Source organism: Macrobrachium rosenbergii, chromosome 29 (genome assembly GCF_040412425.1).
Source record: "Macrobrachium rosenbergii isolate ZJJX-2024 chromosome 29, ASM4041242v1, whole genome shotgun sequence".
Classification (NCBI taxonomy): domain Eukaryota; kingdom Metazoa; phylum Arthropoda; class Malacostraca; order Decapoda; family Palaemonidae; genus Macrobrachium; species Macrobrachium rosenbergii.
The window spans coordinates 28,722,085-28,737,122 of record NC_089769.1 but is presented as its reverse complement, the minus strand read 5'-3'; the positions used below and the strand labels follow the sequence as shown (position 1 = coordinate 28,737,122).

Below are 15,038 nucleotides of genomic sequence, written 5' to 3'. Positions count from 1 at the left end.
ATCTATATATATGTATGTATATACATGTATATATGTATATATGTATATATATGTACATATAGTGTGTTTGCGCGCATGTATATGTATGTATTTATCAAATATCGTGTAATATCCAATGAATTATACCTTCTGAATAAATAACACCCAAAAGGAATTATAAGTAATAAGTGCTTTGAAACAGTCTGGTTTAGAAACAAGAGATGTCGTGACTGTTGCATATACACTTATCATTTATAACGCCCTTTAGATGTAAGTTATTGAGGAGGCCCCAACGAATTCGAATTTAATAATTTTTGTGCCTTAATAATTAAACTCTTTTCTCTATCTGACATTGAAAAGGCTCATCTCGGGAACAGCTCGAGTTTTAAAACGGAAGCAGCTCACGAAAGTGTAAATGATGCAGCAACTGGAAAGCTTCACATTTTTGTTTGTATCCATGTACCCTATGCCTATTTAGCAACCGTGAAGGGAAAAATCTCATCTTAATTGCAATCCAGGCGAAGAGATTTGGGGTGACTGAACAGATTTTGTGTTTTCTTTGAATTCATTAAATGTTTCTTCATACTTTTCTTCAACGGAATTCTAAGCCAATGAAATGAGAACCAAATTTTCATCGCCATTCTCGTTACTCTTACGTCCTGTTCATACTGAGTTAGTGATAAATCTTTTTCCTCTACATATGGCAGTGAAACTTGCACTACTATTTTTTCGCAACGCCATCTACTAAGACTTCAGCGCCAGTTAGGAAACGCTGCGTCAGCAGTGACACACTGGAACACTTTCGTGAGCGTATGTGTATTTGCCTGCGTGGGATCAACGTCATGTAATACGTTAGTTAGTATGACTCCAGTAAGCAGTGCATCAAGTAGGTTACTACGTTCACACTTTTCTGATATACAAGTTACATGTATTTATTGTGTTTTATGGGAGGAACATGCGTTCTTATAGTATTATTATTTTTCTATGGTAACTCACATACAACTACAGAAGTCATAATTATGAAACTACCGAAACGTAATACATATCACAGATAGTAATAATAAAGATAATATTGTAATATATAGAAAATTTTATATTTCAAAAGCTGAGGTTCTCTTAAATCATTGTACAACAAACTCAACTGACCTACGAATTGAGCAATATTAAACGATATCTCCACGAGTCCCCTTTTGCACAAGAATTAACAAAGAAGGGAGCAAGAAATAAAATCTATCTAACTTCACATTCTAACCTACGTTATTATCATACTGTTGGGGAGATTTGGGCATTAAAGAATAAGAACGAGGTATTCAGGCCAGTGCAGTGGCCAGGCACTCAGAGTTATGGGGTTATGGTCGTGAAATAAGAAAAAAGGTCCTTTCATGCCTTTCCATTTTGCTAGAAAAGATCTGTTCAGTTTTGAAAATGATCGAATTATGTCCGAGTTCAATCGGATACTCATCGAATAAACTAAAAGCTAATATTAAATCACTCACCATCTGGAGATATGAATTATGTGAAATCATTATGCTACAACTAAAAAAATGAAAAACACGGAATCTGAACAGCACTCGAATTTTCCAAAACCAGAGTTGGACTCGAACAGCACTCATATTTCCAAAACTAGAGCTAAACTGTTGAACAGCACTTGAATTTCCGAAACCAGGGCTGGGTTCGAACTCCACCCAGCAGACGGAGACAAAGTGCAATGGCCAAATAGCTGTTCCGAAGGGATATTCCATATCTCTTAACAGATATATTCCAAGTTCTGGCAGTAATCTAAATATAAAATGGGCTTTTGTAATTCAATTAGTATTATTAGGAAACTACACACACACACACACACACATGGTTTTCGGGAATCAATTTGACTGGGTCACCAGGCACTGCAAGAAAATTACAACCTTAGTACAAAATATACCCGTGAATTATTTACATAAAGAATACGAGGCGAAAACTAGGAAAAAATATATATTTTTAAAAATCTAAAAACCACAGGTTTTTCGACTGTTATAAAAAGTATGGTACTATTTTAACTATTGTCTAAAAATCAGTCATTTTGTTGAATAACCGAATCATCACTAAACATTATGGCATATAGTCTTACGACTGACTAGCCAAACAAATTTTCCTGTCTTATATAGGTCAATGAGGCAGTGCACATTCCACCCGCAGGTAACAACTGATTAGAAAATATTTATGGATTAATTGGGTACTAGTAAATTACATTTACTGAGATCTTGTTTTCATTATATCACCAAGATCGGTATTAGTTACAGCATTGATGTATATACATACACACATAAACATACACACACACACGCACACACATATATATATCCTATGCTGAACTATGAAGTGTACTCTCATTAAATAAAAGTTTTAGGTAATTAACAAAATATAAGCCCCTTTAATACAAAAATAAACAGAATATAAAAATGCATTCGATATATTTCTGTGATGGACTTTAGATCATCTTTAAAAGATGACATGAAAGAAGAACACTTGGGGGTGCATTTTCATTTTCATTTTTATCTTTTTTTTTTTTGTTGTTGAATAAAATACTTAATTCTGACCACGTTTCTCGTCAATGAATTCCTAACGTATGACAAATTATTTCAAAATTCACTCTTCGGAAGTTTTTTTTAATTCTAACTTATATAAAAATGAACAGGCATTTATAGTTAAATACTCCATCCCATAGAGATGAGAAACTGCAGACTCCGTGAACAAGGCTGATTTGATCTGACTGGTGAAAGTTTTCTTAAACCAAATAAAGTAAACCATGATTTATTTACTCTAAGTGGATAAGCATTTTTTTTAAACTGCTGGCATCACAGCCATGTATGGCGATTCTTAATTGTAATTAGAACTTATTTTGAAAATTCCGCCGAAGAAGCATCATAAACTTTAAAATGTTCTACCGTAATAAAGACAGCAATTCCCTTAAGATCCAGTGCAGCTTCATTGGAGTTTAAATATTCCTCTGAAACACGTAGACACTTCAGTGCACCAAAGTAACCCATTTTTCGAACTAATCTCCAGTCACACTTGGATCACTTCTCTACAGCAGTGTAAACCAGTTTTAATACTGTCCTCTTGTTCGAGCTGTGATCATTTCTTCTAAATGTAATTTAGATGGAGATTACTTAGATGGAGATTATTTTTTAAAATCAATACTCCACCGTAACTGCAGTGGACTCATCAGTGACCTGTTGCAGTTGAAACTGAAACCGATATTTCACTATTAGTCTGCAGTCGTACAAAACATGATTTAATTGCTCTAGATCCTGCAGCAAGCATTTCATCGAATCTACTTTAAATATTCCAGTGAAAACTCAGCACAATCTGAACTTCACAGCAACTTCGCGAAAAGCATTCCAGTTATCCTTGTAACTTCAATGGTGGAAATGCTGCCTCATTGTAACCAAATAAATATCATCCTACGACACATTTATTAGTCAAATGCTTATCGAGTAAGATATACATAAAATGTTTCAATGCAACTGCTGCAGACCAAAGACTGCAGTACTCCACTGAGATATCAGGACATATTTAGCACTTGTTTATATACATTACACCATATGCGCATAAGTGGACATCATATGCTTATTGACAAAAACACTTATTTGCAACGCTCATGTTCTCCATTTCACAGAGAAACATATTACATAAGACCAGAAATGGGAGAACAAAAGGTAATGCACAGCACGAAATGAGAGGTCCATCCTCAATCACATCTCTTTGCGTGCTATTAAGCAAGTCATTCACAGAATAGTTTAGTAAATTACGGGGTTTTCTCATGGTAGGAAGAGAAACACTCTTAGTTTGAGATGAATGACATTTTCTATCGTTAAAAGGGGGCAGCAGTGAAAACATTTCACACACTAAGCTGTTTTTTCGAAAAACAGCTGATATACCATTAAAATACCCACTTCAGAAGAGAAACTACTCTCATTAATCTTCAGCATCAAACTTGGACCTTTCTAAAGTTAATAGATGTATTAATCATATATGCAGATTCGTTTAACTGGAACTAAGTCAGCACCAAGTTTCCACACCGTTTTTGCTGTTCGTAGTGGTAGTGATCATTTCACGGCACTCCCTGGATGGCATCTGGTTGCGGCCATCACCTTCAGTGGCATTAGGTTTAATGATACTTTTAGGTGGAGCTTTCAAGGTCATTGCTCCTGAACCCCCAGAATAGTTCCTCTTTAAGTCCCCGTTCCTTCTAAGTAGAGGCGATGAGGGATTAGAAGACGAGGGAGAGCATGTGGTATTCTTCTTCTTCAAGGAAGCAGGTAGGGTGTAGCAGCTAGTAGCTTCATTCGCAGCGAAACTGACGGAGGTCTTCTTAGGGTTGATGGTGGCAGTTGCTGGCATGGACACCGTCTTCTTCTCCTTTGGGAGATCTGGAAACTCGTACTCGCTGTCTTCGTCTTGGTCTGACTCTCTCCCGTATATCTGGGCAATCCTTTCGAAGCGCTGACCCCAGTCGTTCTTGTAATCGAAGGGAATGTCGCTCTTGGACGATCCTGTGGTGGAATGGAAGCCTAAAATCAGAAAAAAAAATTGTTATGAATATTATCCATTTTCATTGGGTAGTTATTTAACCTAAGAAACAATTAATGCCGTTATCTAATACCGAAAAGAAAATGTTTTATTTAAAAATTACTAAATAGAATATACAGGTATGAGAGCGAACACTTCAAAATAAATGATTGGAAATCCTAAGTCAAATGAACACAAAGTAGAGCCATAATAATAAGGAAAATTTTCCACCATAACAGGAAATGAATTCATACAAAAGAGTTCAGAATAAAAATGCAACAGACGCCACAAACAGGAACAAGAAAAGCAACTACAGAAATCTCCAGCTCTTTTTGACATTACCTGACGCTAGAGATGAGAGAGATGCGGCAACTGACATCTCATCTCCGGAAATGTTATAGTGACGGACGTCGTCAACATTGTCTTGATGGTGCTGATCCACCTGGGGAAGAATAAGAAAGCCATGTGATGGAACGAAAACACGAAGTATAAACATTAAGTAAGTAACCATTCACTCCTGTTTTACAACATAGAAGGGGAGGACAATTTATTATAAAAAAAAAAAAATATGAGCAAATGAACACGCACCTTGCAAAATCAAACCATGTGCACGCTTGAAGGTATTCTATATGTAGATACGCACGCACACACATACACACACACACACACACACACACACACATATATATATATATATATATATATATATATATATATATATATATATATATATATATATATATATATATATATATATAAATAATAAATAATCAACACAAATCACGTGTGGAACAGAAATAAATTTCTGACTCACGTCGGGATCGAACCCAGGCCTTTCAGGTGGAAAGCAAGGGCGCTATCCACTAGGCCACACAAGTCTAAAAGAAGTTGGAACCTGAGAGCAACTGCACCCAAGGAATTACCTGGGCAAGCTAACTGCTTGCATACCAGCGAGTTTTCCCCAACTTCCCGACTCAGCAAAGACCAAATAGACTGCATTCCATTCGAATTATCCCTTCTGAGTGAATAAGATAGAAATAATCAACACACAATCACGTGTAGAACAGAAATAAATTTCTGACTCACGTCGGGATCGAACCCAGGTCTTTCAGGTGATTGTGTGTTGGGGAAAACTTACTGGTATGCAAGCAGTTAGCTTGCCCAGGTAATTCCTTGGGTGCAGTTGCTCTCAGGTTCAAACTTTTTTAGACTTGTGTGGCCTAGTGGATAGCGCCCTTGCCTTCCACCTGAAAGACCTGGGTTCGATCCTGACGTGAGTCAGAAATTTATATATATATATACATATATATATATATATATATATATATATATATATATATATATATATATATATATATATATATATATATATATATATATATATATATATATATATATATATAATCTACTAAATTCTATAATATATTGATATTAAAGGACGTATATATAGCTTATTGCTTATATATGAATCATGGTGATGTGATAAAATTCATTATATATATATATATATATATATATATATATTAAACTATAAATTCCTATAATATATTGGATATAAAGGACGTTCATATATTGCTTGTATATGAATCATATGTGATAAAATTCATTCTATATATATATATATATATATATATATATATATATATATATATATATATATATATATATATATGTAATTCTCATAGCCACAATGCCCTCTTAACTTCTCGAATTCTTCGCACTTTCTTGGATATGCTTGTAACTACGAAGCCGTGAGATCCGAACGCAAGAACTTGAAGAGACTGTGAAGGCCGGTCGCGGGAAACGAACCCATGTTACCATAATCACAAGGAGGTCGCGTTGCCGACCTGACCATGAGAAGGATAAAAGTCTATTGCCTCTCGTACATACATATAACTGTCATTTTCAGATATATTTATTAGAGTTGGAATAGACCCATCCTCACCATCGTAGCCAAGTGGGCAATTGTTTTTATTGCTTTTTAGGCTGAAATATATATGTAGAATCTACTCATATATTGCGGCTATTAGAATTACATATGTGTCTGGTAAAAGTGACCAGTAGATTCTACATATATATATATATATATATATATATATATATATATATATATATATATATATATATATATATATATATATATATATATATATATATATATATATATATATATATATATATATATATATATATATATAGTCACGATCTGTTCCAAGTACCTGGTTATTACACATTTAATCACAGAATTCAAAAATTTACTTCACTTCTGCCAGATACCTGAACTCTCCTAACAATAAAAATTACCACTGAGTGATCTAAAGGTAACAGTGATCCCTTAAAAAGCTTGTTAATCACGTGAAAAATCAAACTAAGTTTATCAAAACAAGTGTGAGGTATCAACAATTAAACAAGAAATATACTAGAGCAAAAGGACATCACTCCATCAAACAACTTTAAATAATCAAAATTCATTTTTGGAATTTTACTCCGATTCACTATAATCCCTTCGACACACGCCTGGTGTGGCATCAACACACATATACACATATATATATAATATATTATATATATATTTATATATATATATATATATATATATATATATATATATATATATATATATATATATATATATATATATATATATATATATTATTCTATGCAATTCAGCATTGAGCATTGGTGAGCTTAATGTCATTCAGAGAGCGCCTGGATACTGACACATGGAAAGGAGGTTAGTGTTCGCATAGGTTGTTCCAGAAGCCTGAGGCCCAGTTCTAGCCAGATTTCTGTGTGTATTTAAAAAGAAACGGTAATCCGTTCGTGCAATACGAAACCGCTAAGTGCGAAAGGATTTGTGATAGATTGCTCACTCCTTTGTGAAAACCAGTCTGGAAGGACGTGCTTCGGACACACTGGGAATTGGAATGCCCATTTGCTGGAGAGTGAGTAGAAACAGGAAAATCACTAACCTTTACATGCCTTATTATTTTAGTGAATATTCCTTTGTCATTATTTAACATTTATCTCATGTGCTTCTATGTGTTTGTACACTGGGTGAGCTTTGATTTTTAATGGAACCATACATAAACTGGGAAGGTCACACATCTGCACAGACATGCAAGTAACATAACCATAGTGGGAAGTGATCATTTCAAAAGGAACTGTGGAAGAAAGACATTGGAGGTGTTGCTAGCAGACTTTGTAACTAATGTTGCTAGACTTGGAGACTTTGTCAGAAGTGGGAGTTAATTCCCACACATTATGTTCCCCTACAGTGGTTTGGTTTGTTCTTTTTACGATAAAGCTTAACTGGGATTAATTATCTATTATGCATAATTTCATTTGCTTGTTTAATTGTTAGTTTTGCTTAATAAACTCTATTTTTGTAGGATGGATTTCTTTTGTTTTACAGCAGTATTTTAGCGGTTGGTTTGAGAGAGAGAAAATGCACGAAAGAGTGTCTGGGAAAAAGAGAGAAAGATGCTCTGCCACAGTCACGTATACCACTCTTTCCAGGTAGATGAAATATAATCTCGTTAGAGTCCTAACATAAATACATATATATACATATTTTTATGTTTCCTGGTGCAGGTAATTCTTAAGTCTCCATATTCAGTACTTTACTCCACAATGGCCTTGAAAGATAACCAGGAACATATAAAACAAAAAAATAAAAGGAGTTATACAGGAGCTGAGGGCTCGTTCTCAAAGGGAAGTGCATGAAACACGTGGATACAAAAATAGGTATATTTACATGACAAACAAGATCAAAAGGGAAATTGAATTAAAACACGTTAAATTGCTGCTGCAGAAGTCCTCCCAAGGGGGAGGAGGGGAGGAAAAGCTTGGGAATGCCAGGTACACGGACCAAGGAGAATTCTGCTACGATCGTCCTTCTGAAACGATATGAGGACCCAGGTTACAATCTAAGGCTGGAATTTGGGGAATGCTTTACTCGAGAGTGTGCTGAGGGCACCAAGGACATCCTCGAGGCTTGACTAGTGACTTAGAGCAAGAAGGCAGTGAACACGTGGGCCGGGATTGAACCAAGAAGCTCAGGGAATACCAAGTTATAGGCCCAGAAGTTTAATAAATGCACAAGGGCGAACATAACATAACTAAGCAACTCTTTCTGGGTATTTTACCACATAGTAGGGGCTTAAGGCTGACGTCTGCATCCAGCGTCGTCCAAGTCCTTCGCGTCTTCTGCCAGGGTTCACATGTGTGTTTAGACAAGGGCCTCCCTCACCAAGGGAACGGCTTTCAAGTCGTAGGTCGGGTGCGGGAAAAGGGTGCCCTTGTGATGATGGAGGCTGCAGTTGAGTTTCCGCTCGCTTTGGGATTTGCACTTCCCCACTTGAAATGGATACTAGCCACGTGGGTGGAGTACAAAGCAAAGGACGGCTACTTCCATGTGGCGACGAGGGAAAGAGAGGAGGCGGGGAGGCCTGCACTCGTGACCTCCTACATTAGCTACTGGACTGCGTGTGAGAGTGAGCTCCTGGCGCCCTGGCCTTTTATTGCTTCTGGATGGGTGTAGGGGGGGCGATGGCCTGACCGGGTCACGCTTCTGTACCAATGAAAAAGGCGCCAGCCAATTACTGCCCTAGGATAAGATTACCTCCTGAGCGTGCCTTAGAAACCCTGAATATTACTGCTTGAAACTAACCCGAACCAGATTTCACTACTCCTCACAGGTTCAAATAGACAGAGGCCTATCTATTGGCCAAGCAAAGCAGAAAGGCGGGCGCTTTTGTAGCTTATTGTGGCGCTAATCTTTACAGCTCCCCCTGCAAGATGACATTCACACCTTCAATCGGGTACGAATGTCGATAACAGCAAAAAAATGAGCAAAGAAAACGTTCAACTTTACTCTAGCTTCTGCTTTGCTACAACTGTTATTTTACTTTATTTACAAAACTCTGCTACAATACTGATCAATGACAAACTGGTTTACTCTAGGTGCAGAGTGCAATTTAGAACATACAATAAGAAGGTACCCTTACTTGCAAATTAATTATTGCAGAAATACTTCATAAGTGCTGATTCTACACCTGCTTTACTCGCTTTACTCTACTGAGGGTAAAAAGGCACTCAACAAAATAAACAGAGAACACTTCAAAGTCACAAAATAAAAAAAAAAATAAAATAAAATAAAAGGCAGGATGTACAATGAAAACAAATTTAAAACAACCAACTGCTTACTGCTATGCTGGAATTACATGCATGCGATTAGTTGTGCCTTGAAGAGGCGGTATAAGTGGCAACACACCGTTGGTTTTAAATGATATCCCCTTTACTAGAAATTGTAATAACAAAATTCAATTCCTCTTTCCAATCGGTGGACAATAATTGTTTACAAACTCGATGAGTAGCTAATACCTCCAGCGAGCGCTAAAATGAAGTGACAGGAGTCTGACAGCTCACTGAGCGGGCAAGGCAAAGAGATCATTCGCGGGTTTTAATTCGCTAACTTAAACAACTCTAAATTTTTACTTCCACGGCCTACAACTCAGGTGTAAGTTATAAATAGCTACTTGCTCGAAGTAGGAATGGGAAAATAAACAAATGGAGGGGGACTGGACAGGGAATGAATTCTCCACAAAAAAATGACTCAATAAAATAAAAAAAAAGAAAACTACACAGAATGACAAACGAAGGATGTGACTTCTTACTGAGGGGCGGGACACGCCGCTGGTATTAAAAGGGTAACGTTAAAACTCGCAAGGGCAGGAGTCTTGTGACTCGAGATTCGTTAACAAATAGAAAAAAAAAGATTAAATGAAAAAGTAAATGATATATGCAGAAAAATGAAGGATAACAGAGTGAGGTATTTATGGTTTATGTACTAATCTAACGTCTGTTGCCAATAGGCGACGGTCAGAACTAACTCTCAGCCCAAGGACTGGGAAAGGAAACCCAAAGGGCGCGACCCTTTCAGGAAGAGCTGACACGCCTGCCTTGTGCCAAGGTACTGGTGTAAGGGCGTGCCACTTCCCACTCTGTCTCTCTTACTGCTTCAAGGTCAAAATGAGGAATGCATTTTTAAAGGGGATGATATCCCATATGTTAACTGCCTCTTGCAGTGGTAATTAGGGGAAAGTGTAAAGGAAAGATCGACAGAGAAGGATGAGGGATAGAAATTCCAAAGGAAAGGAAGACGATAGCGGGAGGCCTTGACATCCTCTTCTGGATGAGAGGTGCCAAGATGTTCAAAAGATGAAGAAGTGGCCCTATGCCAAGTTTGCACAGGTGCCAGAAGAGCTCGGGAGCTCGTTGTGGACTACTTGTGAACGCCCATGCCCGTGGTAATTCTGCCGCGAGCCTCTCTTCCTTGGACCGTTGTCCTTGGCCGGACAATCGGAGGGCCCGAGGCCGAAGGGCGGCAAGGGGTGCCATCTGGGTCAGCTGCTGCGACAACTGACACAGGAATTTTGTTCGCCATCTTGGACATTAATCGGCGCAGTTCGCAGAGTTCATTGGCCCAGAGAGGCAGGGCAGAATCATGACTCGCGAAGGTATCTGCGGCGGGCGGCGAGAGAGAGGGAATGGACCGAGGGGGCGTGGTTGACTCGCATGCAGTAGTGACCAGCTCAGGCCCAGGTTGCGAATCTGTGCCTTTAGTTGAGCCTCTGCTGGGGTCAGGAGAACCCGTCTCTCTTGTTACCGACACTGGCAGCGGCACCAAGCCGGGCGAAGAGGGGGGTGTTTAGAGTTGGATCCCTTGGAGGGGGATCAGGGGCGTGCTCTGGCACTGACGTTGGCACTGGTGCTGGTAGTGATGTGGTAGTGGTCTCGTCTGGACGGACGGACGGAGATTGGCACTGTTCAGTGCGCCTAAGTGGCACTGGCAGAGGAGTTGATAGCCGAGATTATCCTGAAGGGAGATCTGGCGGAGGCCTCGGGCACTGGCACTGATGCCGTGACGGGCACTGGACTCAGATTTGGAGGATTAGTTGGGGAATTTGGACCCTGTAATTGTCGTGGTTTGGAGGGGGACGTAAAGTCCTGGCCCAGGAGGATGTCATAGCCTCCTGGAATGTGTTTCGCTACAGCGAGACGAAGGGTCCTGGCTATGTGGGGTTGGGTGACCCTCAGTTGGACCGTAGGGAGGATCATCTTGAATTCGTTGATGCCATCAATTGTGACGAGTTTGCGTCGGTTCATGATAGCTCCATAGGGCACTTTGTCTTTCTTTATGAGGGAAATTTGCACGCCAGAGTAGTCAAATGCCTTGACCTGGCGTGCTGAGTATCTACCTCGAGGAGGTGCCACATATATGGGACCCTTGGCTGGAGGGCCTAAGGACTCGGGATTTGTAACTGCCAGGGCGACGGCAGGATTACCGGACTTATTATTTCTAGGGCATTTTGCCCATGAGGGAGAGTGGCCATAAACCTTGCACGCCATGCAAAAGGTTTGGCTGAAATCTCTTCGCACTGCCCCTGCAGAGGGTGCAGGCGACTTATTAGAGGGTTGTCCGAGAGAATGAGGCTCTGGTGGTTTACTTCAGCATTGTTCTTTGGAATGCCTGATCTTTTTACAGAACCTGCACACAACGGGTTTCTGTGATTGCCCATTCTTCGGCGGAAGGGCACCTAAAAGGAAGGCGGGTGGAGTAATTTTGCGCTGCAGGGAGCTCTCCTGGGGGTGATGAGTATCCCAGGAGTCGGCGATGCAACAGCATTCTACCAACGTCCTAGGCTCCTTCTTGGCGACGTGCATGGCGAGGGACGGAGGGGCGTAGAGTAGGAAGTGCTCTATTTTCATCTGTTCCATTACCTCATTGAGGGTCATAAGGCCCACGGACTCGAACCATTTGACATGGGCGCGCTCGGACTGATAGGCCCAGTCTGCCCAGGTCTGATTTACTTCCTTAGCTTGCCCTCGCCAGCGCCTCCTCCAGCATTCAGGGGTTATTTCGTACGCCTTGGCGATAGTCTGGCGGACGACATCCCAATTTTCCTGCTCCTCCGGTGGGAGATCTTTGTAGGCAATAAGGGCCTTCCCTCCAAGGAACTTGCCCAACACCAGGGAGAGTTCGGCTGCACTCAGGGGCAGGCCTTTAAGACTGTCGAGCCACACCTCGGGCTCGGCCTCCGTCCATTTTGGCATGCAGGCGGAAGCCTGGCTGAAGGCGCTCATCCCCTGGGTGGCAGGTGGAGGCGAAGGGCCATGCCGTTGCAGCATCGCGAGTTCATGGGCACGCTGCTTGTCCCTTTCTTCCCTTTACGCCTCTTCTCGTTTCTCTTGAGCCTGTCTCTCTGCCTGTATTGCGTCCATCCTCTCCTGTACCCAGTCTCTTAGTTCTCTCCCGGACAGGCCGAGTTCCTTCCCGGAGGACATGAAGAACTTGAAATCCTCGCTCTGCTGAGATCTTGTCGACATTTTGCAGGTGGGAGAGGACGCAAGTAACACACAGAATTAATTTTCCAGAGCTGTGGGAATTTGGAATTTTCCCCAAAGGACGTATGAATGATCTCCCGCCATGGCACAGCAGGCTACAGCGGGGAATTAGGAATGGGAATTCTCTGGTCTCCCAAGGTACCGACAAACGGGCTGACTTGGGGAAAAGACTGGAATGTATAGGTCTCCCGAATTACCAACAAGGCGGGCTTATTTGGGGACTAGATTGGAATATATGGGTCTCCCGAATTACCGACAAGGTGGGCTTATTTGGGGAGTGAATTGAAAATGAATTGGTCTCACCAAATTACCGACGAGCGGGCTTATTTGGGGACTAGATTGGAATATATGGGTCTCCCGAATTACCGACAAGGCGGTCTTATTTGGGGACTAGATTGGAATATATGGGTCTCCCGAATTACCGACAAGGCGGGCTTGTTTGGGGACTGGATTGGAATATATGGGTCTCCCGAATTACCGACAAGGCGGGCTTATTTGGGGACTGGATTGGAATATATGGGTCTCCCGAATTACCGACAAGGTGGGCTTATTTAGGGACTAGATTGGAATATATGGGTCTCCCGAATTACCAACAAGGCCGGCTTATTTGGGGACTGAATTGAAAACGAATTGGTCTCACCAAATTACCGACAAGCGGGCTTATTTGGGGACTAGATTGGAATATATGGGTCTCCCGAATTACCGACAAGGCAGGCTTAGTTGGGGACTAAAATGGAATATATATAGGCTCCCTAGAATTCCCGCACAGATGGGGTCTGATTAGCGAGAGCGCTAGTTTTACTTACTTATGAGAGAAGTGTTATTCTCAAGGGCAATTAGGTGGGTGGTAATCCCAAATTCATAACAGATAGGCAACACACACAGCCGTAGTAAAAGCACAAAACAAAGCACAAAAAAACAGAACAATACAGAACATATAATGTCAGACCCCCCAATAATGCAAAACAATTTGGTGGAGCGAGCCAAGGGAGAGCAAAGAAAATCAAACAAACAAATTTTCACACATTTCCTAACTGGGCTACGAATGTTGGTCAAGGCCATTTCCCCTCCCGGTCTGTTTATCTGCTAGGCCGCTGGGCCAGCTGTCTGCAACGAATGAATGAATGACGTTAATGTTTGTACACAGATCCGGTACTTCCCCGAACTGAGGGAACAAAACAACAGTTGTTGACCTCTTATCAGTCCTTCGCATTAGCCTAGCATAATATACGATTTCGCCCTATTTCTAAACGAGAGAGAGAGAGAGAGTAAAATGAGTCAGCGATGCTAGTCTGACTTTCGAACACATGTTTCCAGTCAATTTCTCGTGCCTATTTAAGGATTCGATTTAGAAATCGCCGGTTTTCACAGGAGGAATACGCGCACTATTTCTTTAATGGGTTAGTACCTATATAACCTACTTAAATGGCATGCAAGCCACGTGCAAAGGCTTTCAAAAGCTAAATTTCGGCGATCCTCTCTCTCGTTTTCCTTTAACATGCGCCCTACTATGAAAAAAAATTCCTAGGTTTAGTCATGTTTGCTAAAGTCTCCTACACTAAATAAACACAGTTTACTTACGCAGAATTTCCTTGGCCTGTTGCGCTGGCTTTTCAAAGGTTCATAATCTGTCTCGTATCCAGCTTAGCTGAGCTAATTGCTGATTTTACAAATTGCAACACAAAGAACAAACGGGGAGGGGGGGATGCAATCGTTACGAGAATCGCTGGCCAGGTCGCCATTTTTATATGTTTCCTAGTGCAGGTAATTCTTAAGTCTCCATATTCAGTACTTTACCCCCACAATGGCCTTGAAAGATAACCAGGAACATATAAAACAAAAAAATAAAAGGAGTTATACAGGAGCTGAGGGCTCGATCTCAAAGGGAAGTGCGTGAAACACGTGGATACAAAAATAGGTATATTTACATGACAAACAAGATCAAAAGGGAAATTGAATTAAAACACGTTAAATTGCTGCTGCAGAAGTCCTCCCGAGGGGGGGGGAAAGCTTGGGAATACCAGGAACACGGACCAAGGAGAATTCTGCCACGATCGTCCTTCTGAAACGATATGAGGACCCAGGTTACAATCTAAGGC

The 15,038-nt window shown here is 40.6% G+C and overlaps 1 protein-coding gene across 1 annotated transcript in view; it reads right to left on the bottom strand.

Moving 5' to 3' along the window:
• Nucleotides 1-47: 47 nt before the first annotated feature.
• LOC136854445 (DE-cadherin-like) overlaps nt 48-15,038 on the bottom strand; it is a 212,880-nt gene continuing 197,889 nt past the window's right edge. The window contains 2 exon segments of the mRNA XM_067130738.1: nt 48-4,532; nt 4,873-4,972. Coding sequence (XP_066986839.1) covers nt 4,021-4,532; nt 4,873-4,972 — 612 coding nt within the window. The 3' untranslated portion in view covers nt 48-4,020.